The sequence below is a fragment of the Ovis aries genome, chromosome 2, assembly GCF_016772045.2.
Source record: "Ovis aries strain OAR_USU_Benz2616 breed Rambouillet chromosome 2, ARS-UI_Ramb_v3.0, whole genome shotgun sequence".
Taxonomy (NCBI): domain Eukaryota; kingdom Metazoa; phylum Chordata; class Mammalia; order Artiodactyla; family Bovidae; genus Ovis; species Ovis aries.
Genome location: NC_056055.1, coordinates 12,864,106 through 12,879,945, shown reverse-complemented (window position 1 = coordinate 12,879,945; position 15,840 = coordinate 12,864,106). Strand labels below are relative to the sequence as shown.

Sequence of the window (15,840 nt, the reverse complement as noted above, 5' to 3'; positions counted from 1 at the left end):
ACATACTGATGCAATGATATAATTACTAAGTCATTTAAGAGATGGGGGCATGTGTGCTCAGCAGCCGAGTCGTTTGACTCTTTTGTGACTCCATGGACTGTAGCTGGCAGGCTTCTTTCCATGGGATTTCCCAGGCATGAATAATGGAGTGGACTGACATTTCCTTCTCCAGGAGATCTTTCTTACCCAGGGATCGACCCACATTTCCTGCATTGACAGGCAGGTTCTTTGCCATCTGAGCCATCAAGGAAGGCCACAAGAGACAGGTAAGAAATATTTTTAATTCTAATCTAATCATAGAGGATTTCTAATGTACTTCAGCATGGCTTCCGAAGTTCTTCCTCAACTGGTACCTGCTTCTCTGTTAGCCTCATCACTTAGAGATCCCCAATCAGAACTCAGTCTCCACATCAGATGTCCTGCAAGAGCACCATGATCCTTTTTATACCTGGGCCTTTGTTCATGCTCTTTTACTTGTCTGAATCAATACTCTCTTTTTTCTGGAGGCAGGTAACCTCTACTTGTCCTGTAATTCTCAGCTTAGACACAAGCTCCTCAGGAAGCTTTTCTGACCCACTGGTCCATTTTAGGTGCTCACTGCACAAGTTCTGATTGCCCTCTGTCCTTCCTAGCCATAATGCACCTTGCCATTTTTAAACTGAATTTCTTCCCACCAAATAAATGAAGTTCTTTGAATGTCATGATTTCTTATTTCATTGTATTATATAGTACCTGGATATAATATGAACTTGATAAATACTTTCGAAATGAAATAAACAGAAAAAAATGAATGCTGAGTGTGGTAGGAAGGGACTGCACTTGAAAACAGACTGTCAAGTAGAATTAATTAGTATGCTAAAATGTGCTGTCAAAGCAAACAACAAATTAAAGCCAAAGATATTTCTTGCCGTGTGAAACTTTGCAGTACAGATACTGCATTAGATGTGGTAATATTCCACATAGCTACAACAGTCACTGCAGAGCTAAGTTCTTATGATATAATAAATCCTCTTCAGTTATATTAAATCTTCTGCAACTTGCAGCTGAATATATCCGGATTAATCTGTGTCTCACTTTCTTGTTTCTCAAAAGCTTTATTCAATTTACATTTTCCCTTTCTCAGAGGGGCTACTATGTAGACAACTTCCCCCCACAACGGTGCGTGAGCATATCGACTCTTAAAATCTAAAGAAGCATTTAATTTTTCCTTTGGACTTGAATAATAGCGTGAATGAACTTGGAATTTCAGGTTTATACGCACTCTCCCTCCGTATTCTTAGCACACTGCTACATTTCCTTCTGGCATTTAGAGGTGCAAAGGAAAAGCGCAGTGTGAGTCTGAATCTTGTTTCCTTTGTGAAGTTCCTCTTTTCTCTCTGGAAACTTCAGATTTTTCTCCTTACCTTTGGCCCTGCTAGTGGCTCAGACAGTAAAGCGTCTGCCTGCAACGCAGGAGACACAGGTTCGATCGCCGGGTCGGGAAGATCCCCTGGAGAAGGCAATGGCAACCCACTCCAGTACTCTTGCCTGGAAAATTCCATGGATGGAGAAGCCTGGTAGGCTATACAGTCCATGGGGTCGCAAAGAGACGGACATGACTGAGCGACTTCGCTTTCACTTTGGATCTTAAAAATTTCACAAAGTAGTGAAAGTATGCCTGCCCAACACTCAGAGGCTTTTCAACTCACATCATTCGTGTTTATGTACATATGGATCAACAAACTCTTTTCCTCTGATAATGGTACTCATTAAAAAATGGTCCTCATTTTTTATTGAGGTATAGTTGATCTACAATGTTGTTCTAGTTTAGGGTATACCGCAAAGTGATTCAGTGATACATACATACATTCTTTTTCAGATCCCTTTCCATTACAGGGGATTATAAGATATTGGATGTCGTTCTCTGAGCTATACAGTAGGACCGTACTGTTGGGGGTCGAGGAGGGACAAATTAGAAGCTTGAGATTAACAGATATAACTACTTTATATAAAATAGATAACCAACAAGGTCAGAGGTTATTTTCAATCTAAAAGTTCAAGCCTTTCTGTAGCTCAGGGAAACTTTCTTCTACTGGTAGGAAAATTCTTCCCCTCCATCCCTTTTCCTCTCTATGCTTCTGGAGCTCCTTATTAAAGGGCACTGGTGTTTCTCAATTTCTCCTGGGTATCTCTCTTAACTTTTATCTTTTGAACTTGATCCACTGGGATACCCAAGTTCCTTGTTTAGCAGTTCTCCCTTCTGAACGAATTCTCAATTTGCTCCTTCAAATCAGTTTTCAACAACCTCCACTCCACTGTCTTGTCCTTCTCTTAGAGAGATTTATATTTTTACTTCTAAGAACGTTTTCTTGCTCTCCATACCTCCTTTTTCACAGCAGTCTGCTCTTGTTGTAAGGAAGCTGGCAATGTGCTCTTGTGAATGTACTGAGATGCAGGTTTTAAAGCGCTGATGACTCGCTTTTTTCAAAAAAAAAATTAATCTCACTTGCTTAATAGGAGTTAGAAATGCTTCGAAGATTTTCAATTCCCATTGGAAAACTTACCTGACTTCTGGCCCTAATATCATCCCTAGTTTTCTATTTTTTTCTATCATTGCCTGGCACGTGGTACTGGATTTTTGTAAATTCACCATCCCAAAGCCAAAATGTTCATAGCATGTATCGGGGTGACATCTACCCTTTTACCACAGGTATGCAGCAAAAGTTGCAAAGAAGGATAGTCCGACACTGCACTAACACGTCATTATATAGAATTTGGTTTTCAACTTGACCCACATGGGGACCTACCTTTACAAGCGGCTGTCTGAACTTTGGTGCTCCATTTTCCAGATGTGGTACACCTCACTTCTTCTCTGGCCCCCGATAAAATGAATCCTTGGCGGCAACTTAGCTGACAGATCGTCCCAGGTTTGGCTGGATGCCTGCCACAGTTGGGAGGTGACACGGTAACACCTTTGGGCTTCTGAAAGGTGGCACAGTGGCGTTCTATTGCAGGAGAGCAAGAAAATATTATTTGCATTCTCACAAATTACAAAATGCCGCAGAGTCACTTTATTCAAGAAAAATACAATCTGTCTGCATGCAGGTGTCTGCATGCAGATGTCTGCATACGACATGAAACAAACATTGTATTGTTAATTATGCTCAACCAGGTGGTGCTAAACGTGAAGAGCCTGCCTGCCAATGCAGATAGACGTGACACGTTCGATCCCTGGATCGGGAAGATCCCCTGGAGAAGGGAAAATTACCCACACTGGTATTCTTGCCTGGAGAATCCATGGACAGAGGACCCTGGCCACAGTGGAGCCCAAAGAGTCAGACATGACTGAAGCGACTAAGCACACACACACATCTCTTTAGTAACCTCATGTTTTCTACCAGTGTATCAAATCTTTAAAAGATTTCTAACTAGTATTTAAATCAATGCTGACTGTGACTTTTATCATTTGCGTAGAGAATCTTCAGTTTGCAGAATATTACATTATGGCTCTGAAGTGTAAAATAGTGAATTAGATTCTATCTTTCATGGGGTAAGTGACGATTCAACAATCCGTTTCCATTTTTATGAGCTTATGGTGGCATCTTTAAGCAAGCAGATTTTGAGAAAAGTTTTTATATTCTCCCTAGAATCACTGTGTTCTATTAGGGCCCAGACTCTTAATGATGTTATTTTCAGCACTGATGAAGAATAGCAGGTGAATTAGGTAGAATGGAGATAGAATGGAAAATTAGATGAGGACTTAATACAAGACATGTGTGCATATGCACGTGAACCCACATACACATTTGTTTATTGTGTAGTGTAGTAGTGAGCCTACTGGTAGCACTACCAGCATCTTCAGTCTGTATTTCCCACATGATAATCACTAAGTTTATCTAGTGCTTACTATGTGCCAGGCATTATTCCAAGTGCTTTACATGGATAGACTCATTTAATTCTATGCAGGAATGACTAGTGTTATAATTTTCACTTACAAACAAGAGCACTGGTTGCTGCTGCTGCTGTCGCTTCAGTCGTGTCTGACTCTGTGCGACCCCATAGATAGCAGCCCACCAGGCTCCTCTGTCCCTGGGATTCTCCAAACAAGAATACTGGGGTGTGTTGCCATTTCCTTCTCCAATGCATGCATGCATGCTAAGTTGCTTCAGTTGTGTCCGACTCTGTGCGACACCACAGATGGCAGCCCACCAGGCTCCTCTGTCCCTGGGATTCTCCAGGCAAGAATACTGGAGTAGGTTGCCATTTTCTTCTCCAATGCATGAAAGTGAAAGTGAAGTTGCTCAGTCGTGTCCAACTCTTCGCAACCCCATGAACTGTAGCCTACCAGGCTCCTCCGTCCATGGGATTTTCCAGACAACAGTACTGGAGTGGGTTGCCATTTGCTTCTCCAAAGAGCGCTGGGGCATAACAGTAATTCTCGTAGTTAACTTTCCTGAAGTTACCAACAGGTAAATGGCAGAACCTGTGTGCCCCCAAATATTCTACAATCATGCTTTCTCCCTGAAATGACTGCTTTCAAACCTCTCTGTCAACAGAAGTAATTTTTTCCTGAGAATTGCTATGTTTCTTTATTTTTGCACAGAGAAGCCTAGTGTGCTGTAGCCCATGGGGTCTCACACGACTTAGTGACTGAACAAAAAAGAACAAATGTACCAGATGACCGTCCAGATTTCCTGTTCTGCTTTGATCAAGAGGACTGTCAGAGCCAAATTTGTGGTTCAAATATAAACAACATATGGGACTTTAAATCCTTTATTTCAGGACAGTTGTTTATAAATTAAGAAAATCATCCTTTTAGCTCCCATATCAAGATTTTATTCCCTGCTAATATTCTTATTGTTTATGGCATTTTGAATTTTTATATTGTTGTTGTTGCCTCATTGCTGTCTCGTGTCTATCTCTTTGTGACCCCATGGCTGGAGCCCGCCAGGCTCCTCTGTCCAAGGGATATCCCAGGCAAGAATACTGTAGTGGGTTGTCATTTCCTTCTCCAGACGATCTTCCTGACCCAGGGATTGAACCATGTCTCCTGAACTGGCAGTTTAATCTATTCTAATGTAATGGAAACTCTTTTCCAATTGCTTATATGTTTAATAAATTCTGAAATGGATTAATATTTACATATATTAACTATACTCTCTTCTAGCTTTTAATGGTTTTATTTTTAATTTATATTTTAAAACTATAAAGTATTTACATTAGTGTCTGGTGTGTATTAAAAACATATGAATACTCCATTTTGATTCATTTTGCTTTTTCCCAAGGAGCGAGCCAATTTTCCTATATTATCAGTTGAATAAATCTTATCTTCTCAACTGAGCTATGATGCTTCCTTAATAATATATGAAACTCATAACTTTTGGACTCCATTAAGTCCCACTGATCTGATGGCAGTTCTTACATACTCTTCATTTTTGCAATTTAGTATGTATTTTAAAACCCAAAAGAACTACTTCCTTTTACTATTCTTTATTACACTTCCCTTTCAATCTTATTTTAGTGAGTTTTGCCTGCACATTCTTCCAGATGAATCCTGGAATCACTCCCCAGTTCCAAGAAGGGGAAAAAAGAAAATCTCTTTGGGGCTACTGAATAGGTTGCATTTTACCTATACATATATTTGGAAAGAACTCTGCCTTTTGACAAAATTTTATTAAAATGTTCTTTTTATCTCAGCAATATTTTGTAGTTTGTGATACAGGTTCCATATATTTTTGTTTGAGGTTATTCTTACATATTTTATATAGATCTCTGACTGTGGTTTTTCATCACATATTCTGTTTATCATTTATACAGAGGAGTTATTTGGTATTCTTAAGACTTTAATGAACTCTCAGTCTTTTAGTAGTTTCATTTTATTTTAGAGGCAGACACACAGTTTAGAAACGATGATTCTGAATCCTCTAAGCTCTAACCTTATGATTTATTACAAGAGCTAAATCTTAGACAATCTTACTAAACAACATGGATGATTCTAGCATCCTTTTCGTTTTCCAGATTTAGTAAGGCTATCCACATTTTTAAAGTAGATACAGAAGATGAACTTTTTTATGTCAGTGAGCAACAACTAAGTACACTCTGATATTCCCATTACTTTGTAAAGCACTCATAGGTAAGTATTTATTTGCTTTTCTACTTTTCTTCTTGGTTCATTTAACAGTTTTCATTTTCTTAGAAAATCATGCATCGTAAATGGTGTTTCATTACTTTAAAAACCTCAAACCTCTATATAGTCTTTTGGTATAGCTTCTTAGAAAAATTCCTTTTTTTGCGTTTTTCTTTCTTCTTTCTACAATCTTATTACTTTATTCAAAGATTTTCCTTTCATCCACTCTACCGCATTCCATCTCCTTTTATGATTCATCTTCCTTTACACCATTACGTGCTTCTTTCAACTTCTCTTACAGTCACTCTTTTCCTAGTATTTAATGTTTAGCTATTTTTATTCTTCCTGTTTAACAAAAATATTTATATCTGTGAAATTACATCAGTGTATAATTTAACTTAGGTCTCATAAATATGGTTTCAGAATTTTCTCAATTTTGTTATTTTTTAATTGTATTTTTTAAATGTCTCCTTTGTCCATTTAATCCATTTCCTTTATCCCTCCTTGGAGTCTTCAATATTTTTGTTTTGGTCTAGTTTCATGTTGGAAAATGATAAGGACCTTGACTTTTTTATATGTGTTTCAAATAACTTTTCCTTTTTCTTGTTTGCATTTTAAATATAGATAATTTATGTCTGAAGTACTGAAACGTAAAGCTTTATATATTCAGATCTATTGTTCTTTTCTTTTTAGGAAGTTATGTTCTGTTAAAATCTGTAGTTTGCCCATTTTCCTACATTTCACTCCTTAACCTGCCTCATTTAATTACTAAAATTAATTGAACTTAACTTTTTAAATGAAGCAAGAGTCCAAACTAATTTTTAGATAAGCTTTTCCCCTACCGATATCTAAAATTTTCCTTATTGAATACTGTATTTTTCTACAAACTAATGTTTGTTTCTGAGGCGTGTTTGCTTCCATTGTTCTGTGCATCCTTGTACCATAAATCTACCATATTAATTATCGTGTGTTCATATTTGTCTTACGATGGTAAGAATAAGATTTCTCTCATTGTACTTCATGTTCAGAACTTTCTTATTTTGCAACTGTCTACTCAATACTCTTTTTAAAATTAATTATTTTATTTCTTCTTTGTTGCATCAGGTCTTAGTCGTGGCATGAGGATCTTTCGTTGCAGTGCATGGGCTTCTTCCTAGTTGTGGCTTGTGGATCCCAGAGTGTGTCACAACTATTAAGCCCGCATGCTCTGTTGCCCTGACGCATGTGGGATCTTACCTCCCAGACAAGGGTTGAACCCGAGTCCCCTGCATTGGAAGGCAGATTCTTAACCCCTGGATGACCAGGGAAATCCCTAATACACTTTCTATTCATGTCCATCAATGTTTAAGTGGAAAATTTCATAGTAATGATGGCTATTGTCAGAATTTGGGGGCTACAGGGAGTTGTTCCCCAATAAATTGTATTAAATAAGGATGGTTAACTTCAAATCGAATTCCGCTTTAAATCATTACAGGGATGGGTACAAAAATTTTAAAGAGAATTCTTAAAGCTTAAAGCATTTAAAAAATTTAAGTTAAACTAAAGAATTAAAGTTTTAAAGAAAAACTCCAGAGCAACCTTATTAAATATATTACCACTTTTAATACAAGACTGGGTCCCTCACAAGAAAAGCTGCTTGCTCAGCTATGGAACCATAGATGATTCCTGGGAGTAAACATTAATATTTAGATACAAATTCTAATCCAGGGAGAAAACTTTCCAACAAAAGGGATTTATTAAGATTTAATGTTCCATTGCTAAACCATCCTTTTTATGGTGGACAGATCCATCATTTTCATTTAATTCTGTGAAATATCTGAAGAAGCTAACTCCCTTTGTTTTAGTTTTATGCCAACTAAGTCTAAGGTTATCAATAACCTCAGGTATGCAGATGACACCACCCTTATGGCAGAAAGCGAAGAACTAAAGAGCCTGTTGTGAGAGTGAAAGAGGAGAGTGAAAAAGTTGGCTTAAAACTCAACATTCAGAAAACTAAGATCATGGCATCTGGTCCCATCACTTCATGACAAATAGAAGGGGAAACAGTGGAAATAGTGAGAGACTTTATTTCTCTGGGCTTCAAAATCACTGCAGATAGTGACTGCAGCCATGAAATTAAAAGACGAGTGAAAAGTTTTGACCAACCTAGACAGCATACTAAAAAGCAGAGACATTACTTTGCCAACAAGGGTCCGTCTAGTCAAAGCTATGGTTTTTCCAGTATTCATACATGGATGTGACAGTTGGATGATAAAGAAAGCTGAGCGCCGAAGAACTGATGCTTTTGAACTGTGGTGTTAGAGAAGACTCTTGAGAGTCCCTTGGACAGCAAGGAGATCCAACTAGTCCAAACTAAAGGCAATCAGTCCTGAATATTCAGCGGAAAGACTGATGTTGAAGCTGAAACTCTAATACTTTGGGCACATGATGGGAAGATCTGACTCACTGGAAAAGACCCTGATGCTGGGAAAGATTGAGGACAGGAGAAGAAGGGGACGACAGAGGATGAGATGGTTGGATGGCATCACTGACTCAATGGACATGAGTTTGAGTAAACTGCGGGAGTTGGTGATGGACAGGGAGGCCTGGCATGCTGCTGTCCATAGGGTTGCAAATAGTCGGACACGACTGAGCAACTGAACTGAACTACAACTAAGTCTGTCTACAGTTTAGGAATCCTTGTAGCTTCTGCCTCCAGGAAATACAATGCCTGTCAGGCCTACGTCTTTTAGTAGGCCATAACAGCTATCTCATTGCTAATAAACTTTACTTATGATTTTTAATATTTTATACCCCCCTACAAGCTTTCTGAGCCTGCACAATGAGGGTCAAAGACTTTTTTGAATTCCTCAGTAAGGCCCAACATCCTTCCTGGAGACCCTCACTTAGCCTTGGATCCTACTAGATCATACTAGAATAAACCTAGAAACCAATTTAAAAAGTCATCTCATCTAGGATCCTGGCATATTACAACTTATTCCCTACATACAGTTCTCCTTTCTATTTTGGAAGTTGGTTATTTAATGAAATAGCTCTTAGTGCTCCCAGGTTTACTGTATCTGACACCTTTTAAGGGTTCACTAAATGGTGGCTGCCATCATTTCATGTTGATCATAACGATCATGATCATTGTTGTTCCCATGACTAAAGTGTCTACAGTGTATAAGCAGCAGCAAACTGGAAACGCTGCATTCATTCTGGACCCAACTACAGGAGTGAGATGTCACAACTCTTAGTGAAGGACAATAAAGAAAAATCTTCTGATGAAACAGAATTCTACAGCCAAGATTCACTGGTTCATAATTGTATCATCATTTCCATAACAAGGTAAAGTAAACTGTTCTCAAAAGTGAGGGAATTACATGGCATTTGCTTTTAAAACACATCTGTTCCAAATGTGCCCCAAGTATAACAAAATTCATTATTATTAGAAGCTGTAAACTTTAGGGACTTAGAAAATTGGATTCTGGTGTAGAAGTCTTTTTACCAGTGGGGAGGAGTAAAACCACATACTTGTTCATGTATGTATCCGTCATATATCTATATACATCTGGATGTGTCTTTGTACTCATATGCCTATATACATGTGGATGTGTATTTATACTTGTATATCTATATATAGATGTGTGTTTATACTCGTATCTGTATACATATGCATGTGTATTTATACTCGTCATTCTATGTACATATGCATGTGTTTATATGCATCTTGAGTATAAATGTGTATCTATATACATACATGATACTTGAGGGAGCTCGAGGTGTTCAGGACGGATGTGTATTTATACTCATCATGAGCCAGTTTTTAGTTCCAGGTCTTCACAGAAAACAGGAGAAACCAGAGCGCTACAGAAATGACCCATTCAAGGCACCAAGCCCTAAGAACTTACCCACACACCGGGGTTCTGGACCATCCCACTGGGCGTTTACTTGACAGGTAAGCCTAGCACTTCCTTCTAGTCTGTACCCTTCATCACAGGTGACCAAGCACACGGTCCTGTAGGACATTTCTCCAGCTGAACAGCTGAGGCGGCCATGTTTGGGCTGGCGGAGACGAGGGCATGTTCTCACTATACGAAAGCAATTAGATCACTCAATAAAGACAGAAAAAATTATAAACTTAATAATGCCTACAGATTGCAAGCAGTAAATAATGCAATATTTTTAAAAATTAGAGTGGGATAATTAAAAGTATGTATTTTATCAAATGCATTGCCTAAATAATATTCCTGTTGTCTGCCTCTGCCTACAGGTGGGAGAGTTAAGCTGTTGAAGGAGTCTGGCCCTGGCGGCGGATGATGGCTGTAGCCTGGGGATGGCTGACAAAGGGAGGGACTTTCAGCTCTTAACGGGCCTTTGCTGTGATTCTGAGAGTTCAGGTTCAACTCAGTTTTCAGACCTCTTATGAAATGTGTATTTATACTCGTATATATTCCTTTCTTATCCTAGTAAAAAAAAAAAATCTTGTCGTTTCTTACAGACAGAGCTGAAGGTGAGAGACTGGTCATCTTTTTTCCTTATTGCTTTCCCAGGTCATTCTCTTTCCCTTCTTCCTGAACGCCTCCAGCTCCCCTCAAGTATCATATTATACATTCAACATCCTTTTCCCCCAACTGTCTGCAGACTTCTAGGCCATTTCTCATTCTTTGACGATTTCGTATTTCTCTCTTTCTCTCTCTTCCCTTTCTTTCTTCCCCTCTCTCTTTCACAACATATGTACACACACATGATGGTGATTTCATTATCTATACAGACGATCATTCCAGTACCTGAGAGTCATATTCCTCACATCTTCTTCTTCAATAATCATGTCCTTTCCCTTATTTCAGCACCCCCTCCAAGTCTTAAATCCTCCAGACCTGACCATGACCAATCCAAGGACCCCACTCTCTGACAACAACCTGTCTTCCCAGATTACTCCCGCAAGAGCTTCAACTCCATCAAACTCAACACCCGATTGCAGCCTCCGATCCAGAAGACCATGCAGTAATCAAGAACTTTGTTGGGACTCTGGGTAAGATGTCTTTCCTTCTTTTATGAATTTGTCAATTTTTCTTATCAAGCAAGTAGTTACTTATGATGAAAATTTAATTTTAAAATAATAGGAAAGGAAGTTGGGGTAAAATATTCAGTGCATATTCAACTGAAATCATGGTTTGACAGAATCTACTCAAAAGAAACCAATTCAAATTATGTGAGTTGACAGAATATAAATTCTGATTTCATGAAAGATATATTTAAGATTGATTACCCCTTAGGGAAAACTCAAGAATTAGAAGTTAAACCATAAGCCCTAGATTTTCAACTAGTTTGAAAGGAAGTCAATTATTAATGACAAATGAGTATAATTATGTTGCCTTCTGTGTTTTGATTTTTATTGAGTGTGTCCATCATCTAAGCAGAATTTTTATTCAGTGTGTCCATCAAGGGCATAGAAAATATTTTGCCTTTCATATTTTGATTTTTCTTGAGGTAATCATCACAGGTAGCACAATGCCAAATGCCAGGTAGGATTAAAAGTGAATAAGATAAATTATTATGATCAAGATATATAAAATCTAGAAAACCACATTAAACAACTGCTTTTCGATTCAATAAACTGCTGAAATGATTCCAGCTTTCCAACTTGGGACAAAATGAACTGGCAACATGTCTCAAGAGAACTGATAGTAAATGAGAACTGGTGTTTCATACACATGCGAATTATATTGCTTCTCAAAAGTGTTGGTTTTAATAAACTTTCATTGCTCCTCTGGGAAAACAAAAGCATATGTGATAAATCCTATTTAGTTCTTAAATATTGTATGTTCCTTTTCAACCAAGAATGATCATTTTTATCATTTTGGGTAGGAACATGCCTACATATGAGTTTCAACTTCAAAAACATTTTTATTTCAATAAGCTGGAAAATTCTGCAATAAGTGTTTGACATTCATATTAAAGCAATCCTTAAACATTTATTAAGCCTTTTGAAAACAGCAATTTAGTATTTTAAGAGAACGGTTTACTTGGTAGCAGACAATTTAAGAACATGTTCTGGTTCTTATTTGAACAAATTGCTATATTTTTTCTCAGACTCACACTTTCTGTCCATCTCCCAACTGAGACAGCCTTAATGAAGAATGTATAAGAGAAACAAGAATCAAGCCTGTTAGTTATTATCTAACACTACAAAACATTCAGGATGTAACATGAAATTGTGAAAAGTTTTACATTTTATACTGGTCTTTCATTTCTGTCTCACTTTTAGAAAGACTTTTAAGAAAACAAAAAAACAACTAAAATTATCCTGTCTTTATAGTCAGATTTAAATTAGATCTTTAAAATGCTAGTTTCTCCATACTATGAATACAATTAACTTTATTGCTAAAAACATTCAACATAATCTGACAATGTGGGGTTTTTAATTTGTAAAAAATGTAACATCAGCAAAGCAAAATAAATCAAAGTGCAGTAAAATGAAGTATGCCTATAAAAATCTATTAATGAGGAGCCAGAGGAAGAGCCTGAATTAGTACCTGCCTTCAGGACAACCTTGTTCACTGATAAGTTAGGAAGCAGCACTAGAGATGAAATGGAAAAAATTTTAGGAAAATTGCTTTTACTTTGACTTGAGCATTGCTTTTACTTTGACTAAACTTATTTTATTTATATTATGCAAATTGCATAAAATGCAATAACCCTGCTTTGTAAAAATGAAACTGCATGATGGAAGTGACATAGAAGACCACTAATGTAATTTGTCAATGTATTTGTCAGTGTAATACTTACCAACACGTGTATTTGTTAAATTCAGATTTTCAGTCATTCAGCAGAGGTATAACCAAGGATTGGCTGGGGTAGGAGAAGATATATTCTATGCTCATAATGAGTTCACAGACTAGCAGAGATGATAGAGGAGTTAATTAATAAAAATACAGTGGTGTATGTTGTAACAAGCTGGTTAAGCTGGCAAATGCTGTCAGAATCCCCTTACAGTGGGCCAGTTTGGGGTTGATCAAATAACCTGCACTTGATTGTGGAAGATGGAAGAGAAGCAGTAGTCAGTGCAGGCAGACTCACTGATGGACAAATGTAGACGTACAGTAGGGTCCAGGTCATGTTTTTCTTGCTTGTCTCCACCCTACATCTCAACCGCTAACCCTGTTGACCCAAGGTGGCTCCAACTCACTGCTAGATTCTTGGTATAGGACCTCAGGGCGGGGTTACACAGAGGTGAAGCTTCTCCTAGGCTTCCCAACACACTTCTCTCTTGTGATTCCACTACAGCAGCTGCCTGGGCTTGGATTCTTGGGTTGGTAGTAACTCTTCTGAGGCTCCAGTTTCTCTTTCTGAAACTTCTACTTTCTAGTTCCTTCTAAAATTGTGTAAGGTCTGATTCTTTAAATAAGTTTCTTGCCCCATAACACAGACGGATTATTTCCTGGGTTTTCCTGACTAACCCTCACACATGGAGCATAAGGGATAGAATGAGGGCACAACAGGTCTGTGTATGCACATATGGAGGTTAGAGGTCATCCCATCCCAGAGGAGATGGGTGACAGGGAGGGCTTATCCATAGGGGCCATCGGTCCCTATAGACCAGAGGATCAAGGCTGTTCAAACAACTTACAAAGGGATGGCTTCCTGACAGGTGTGGCCATTTCTTAAGGCTTTAGCATAGGATTCAAGGTTCAGGATGGAGATTGTAGAGGGTTCAAGAGGCAGGGGCTAGATCTTATCCTAAAGGGATTGTCTGCCTGATTTTCTCACTCTCCTTTGGAAGGCCAGTAAGGGGAAAGTTAAAATGTCAGGCTTTCCACCTCTTGCCATGAGGTATTTAGGAGAAGGGATAGAGATTATGCATAGACCTTAATAACTATACAGGAATATATTTAAGAGGTTCTTATAATTAACTTTTTCAGGAATGGGCTTTTTACCACTTAAAACTATGTGACTGAGAATGTCTTGGCCTTCCCACATAAACAATCGCTTGTCAGAGTTTAGAGATCTAGGGTCTAATTCTTTTCTTCCAGAATTTTGGAAATATTCGCCAATCTTCTAAAATTTAGAGTGGCTAGAAATGGGCTCAAGGTGAGTCTGATTCCCCTTCCTTCATAGGCAATATTATTAAACATTTCTAACTGTGAAGCAGGCACAATTTTCTAATTTTTCCAAGGCTTTCAGAAGTTTCAGTAAGATTATTTCCAGACATGGATCTGTTTGCAATAATTTGTTTTCTGGCACTCAGTAAGTGGTTTTAAGTTCAGTATCAAAGATTTCAGTCACATGTATTTTCAAGATTTCAGTGTGTAGATACATTCTTTGATCTTCTACGGGTGCCTCTTCTCCGCTCCATTTTCTCTCTGGATTCCTAGTCTGCAAAGAGTCTATTTCTTCTGACTGTTCTCATGTCATTTGATTCCTTCACCTTTTTTCTAATCCTTCAAATGTTGCTCTACTTTCAGAAGGATTTCTGGGGTTGATTTTCTAACTTATTAATTTGGCTTTTAACTACGATCTCAGGCTTATACCATTTCTTGGAATCCTAATTTTACTTTACCAATGCAATGGTAACTGTCTTTGAATCTCAGTGATTCCAATACCCCCCACCTTTACTTTCAGGTCCCCTTTGTTCAATCTGTTCTTTTTGTAAATACAGGTAAGAGTCTGAATTAGGACCTGGATTTAAGCAAATTTGTAGATGAGTTCAGTATTGGTAGCTGATAAATACAAAGACGAATGTCTCCTGGGGTTCACAAATGACCCTGAAGTTGTGAGTAGGCTGGCTTCCCTTATGGGGGTGGGAGCTGAGAGAAGCCAAGAAGACAGAACTTCCCACTACTGCAGTAAGCAAGGTGATATGCGGTCTTGGAGTAGTCAAAGCCTCAGCAAAACTTTTATGGCATGCTGTCTATTCAAAGTCAAGGCTGGGGATGTATATGTTGGCTAACTACTCTTGGCACAGGATACTGGCATGGTTCCCCAAATCCTGCCATCAAAATAGACATCAAAGCCCCATGCTGACCATCCTCTAACTCTCCCTGGACCCTGTCTTGGCTGCCTGAAATCTGAGGTTTAAGGTAACCTGTCCATTTCCTTCCCAGGCAGGCCTTTCCTTTGCTTGTTCATAAAAGACACACAGAAGGCACAGTTTATGATGATGTGGTCAATTGAACTTATTAGTAGTTCTGACTAAACTTCCTATAATTTTTTCTCTTTCTGTGGTCCGTGGTCCATGAAATCAAAAGCAACAAAGAATTTACTGGTCCATTAGAGTTTAAATCAAGGGCATCGAGCAAGACAATCAATAAACAATGTGAATTGGCAGTCTGCATACCTCTGCAGGAGCTTTCGGAACTGGACCACAAACCATTGGGGAGACACAAGAAGATGCTGCTTCCCACGAGGTCAAACCCAGGGTGACATCGGACCCCACAGGCTGCATTGAAGTGGTTGTTGCAAGTGTTTCGGATAAAGTAACCGTTTTCAGGAGGCTTCAGGGCAGGGCAGTGGACAACTAACATTTACAGAAATAAAATTAAAAAGCAAAGCTAGCCTTTGTCCATAAAGCATTCTCCTCCCACATTTCCTGTTTAAGAGGACATTTTATACGCAGAGCTAAACTACCTCCAGTATTCCCATTTATTGCATATGAATTTGTAAGTGCATATTTGGAAGAACACTTACATCTCATGCTCAGTAGGTGTTTGTTTCTAATTAAAGACAGACTAAACATTTAAGCCTGAAAAAAT

The 15,840-nt window shown here is 38.3% G+C and overlaps 1 protein-coding gene and 1 long non-coding RNA gene across 7 annotated transcripts in view; one reads left to right on the top strand and one right to left on the bottom strand.

Moving 5' to 3' along the window:
- The window catches only part of SVEP1 (sushi, von Willebrand factor type A, EGF and pentraxin domain containing 1), a 203,104-nt gene that overhangs the window by 111,951 nt on the left and 75,313 nt on the right, over positions 1-15,840 (bottom strand). For all 3 annotated transcript variants that reach the window (XR_006058565.2, XM_012113658.4, XM_060408928.1), the window contains exons 5-7: positions 15,426-15,605; positions 9,997-10,176; positions 2,787-2,984 (exon numbers count right to left, since the gene is read on the bottom strand). Coding sequence is in view for 2 of the 3 variants with exons in the window: in XM_012113658.4 (XP_011969048.3) it covers positions 2,787-2,984; positions 9,997-10,176; positions 15,426-15,605 (558 nt within the window). In the remaining variant the exon portion in view is untranslated. The remainder of the gene's footprint in view (positions 1-2,786; positions 2,985-9,996; positions 10,177-15,425; positions 15,606-15,840) is intronic.
- On the top strand, positions 63-15,825 carry LOC121818590 (uncharacterized). 4 transcript variants are annotated; one of them, XR_009599120.1, is made up of 6 exons: positions 63-266; positions 2,690-9,433; positions 9,909-10,043; positions 10,359-10,485; positions 10,936-11,120; positions 15,337-15,825. It is a non-coding gene; the product is annotated as an uncharacterized LOC121818590 (long non-coding RNA). The 4 variants fall into 4 exon arrangements; XR_006058566.2 differs by having other exon boundaries at positions 9,916-10,043; positions 10,359-11,120; XR_009599119.1 differs by having other exon boundaries at positions 85-266; positions 5,998-10,043.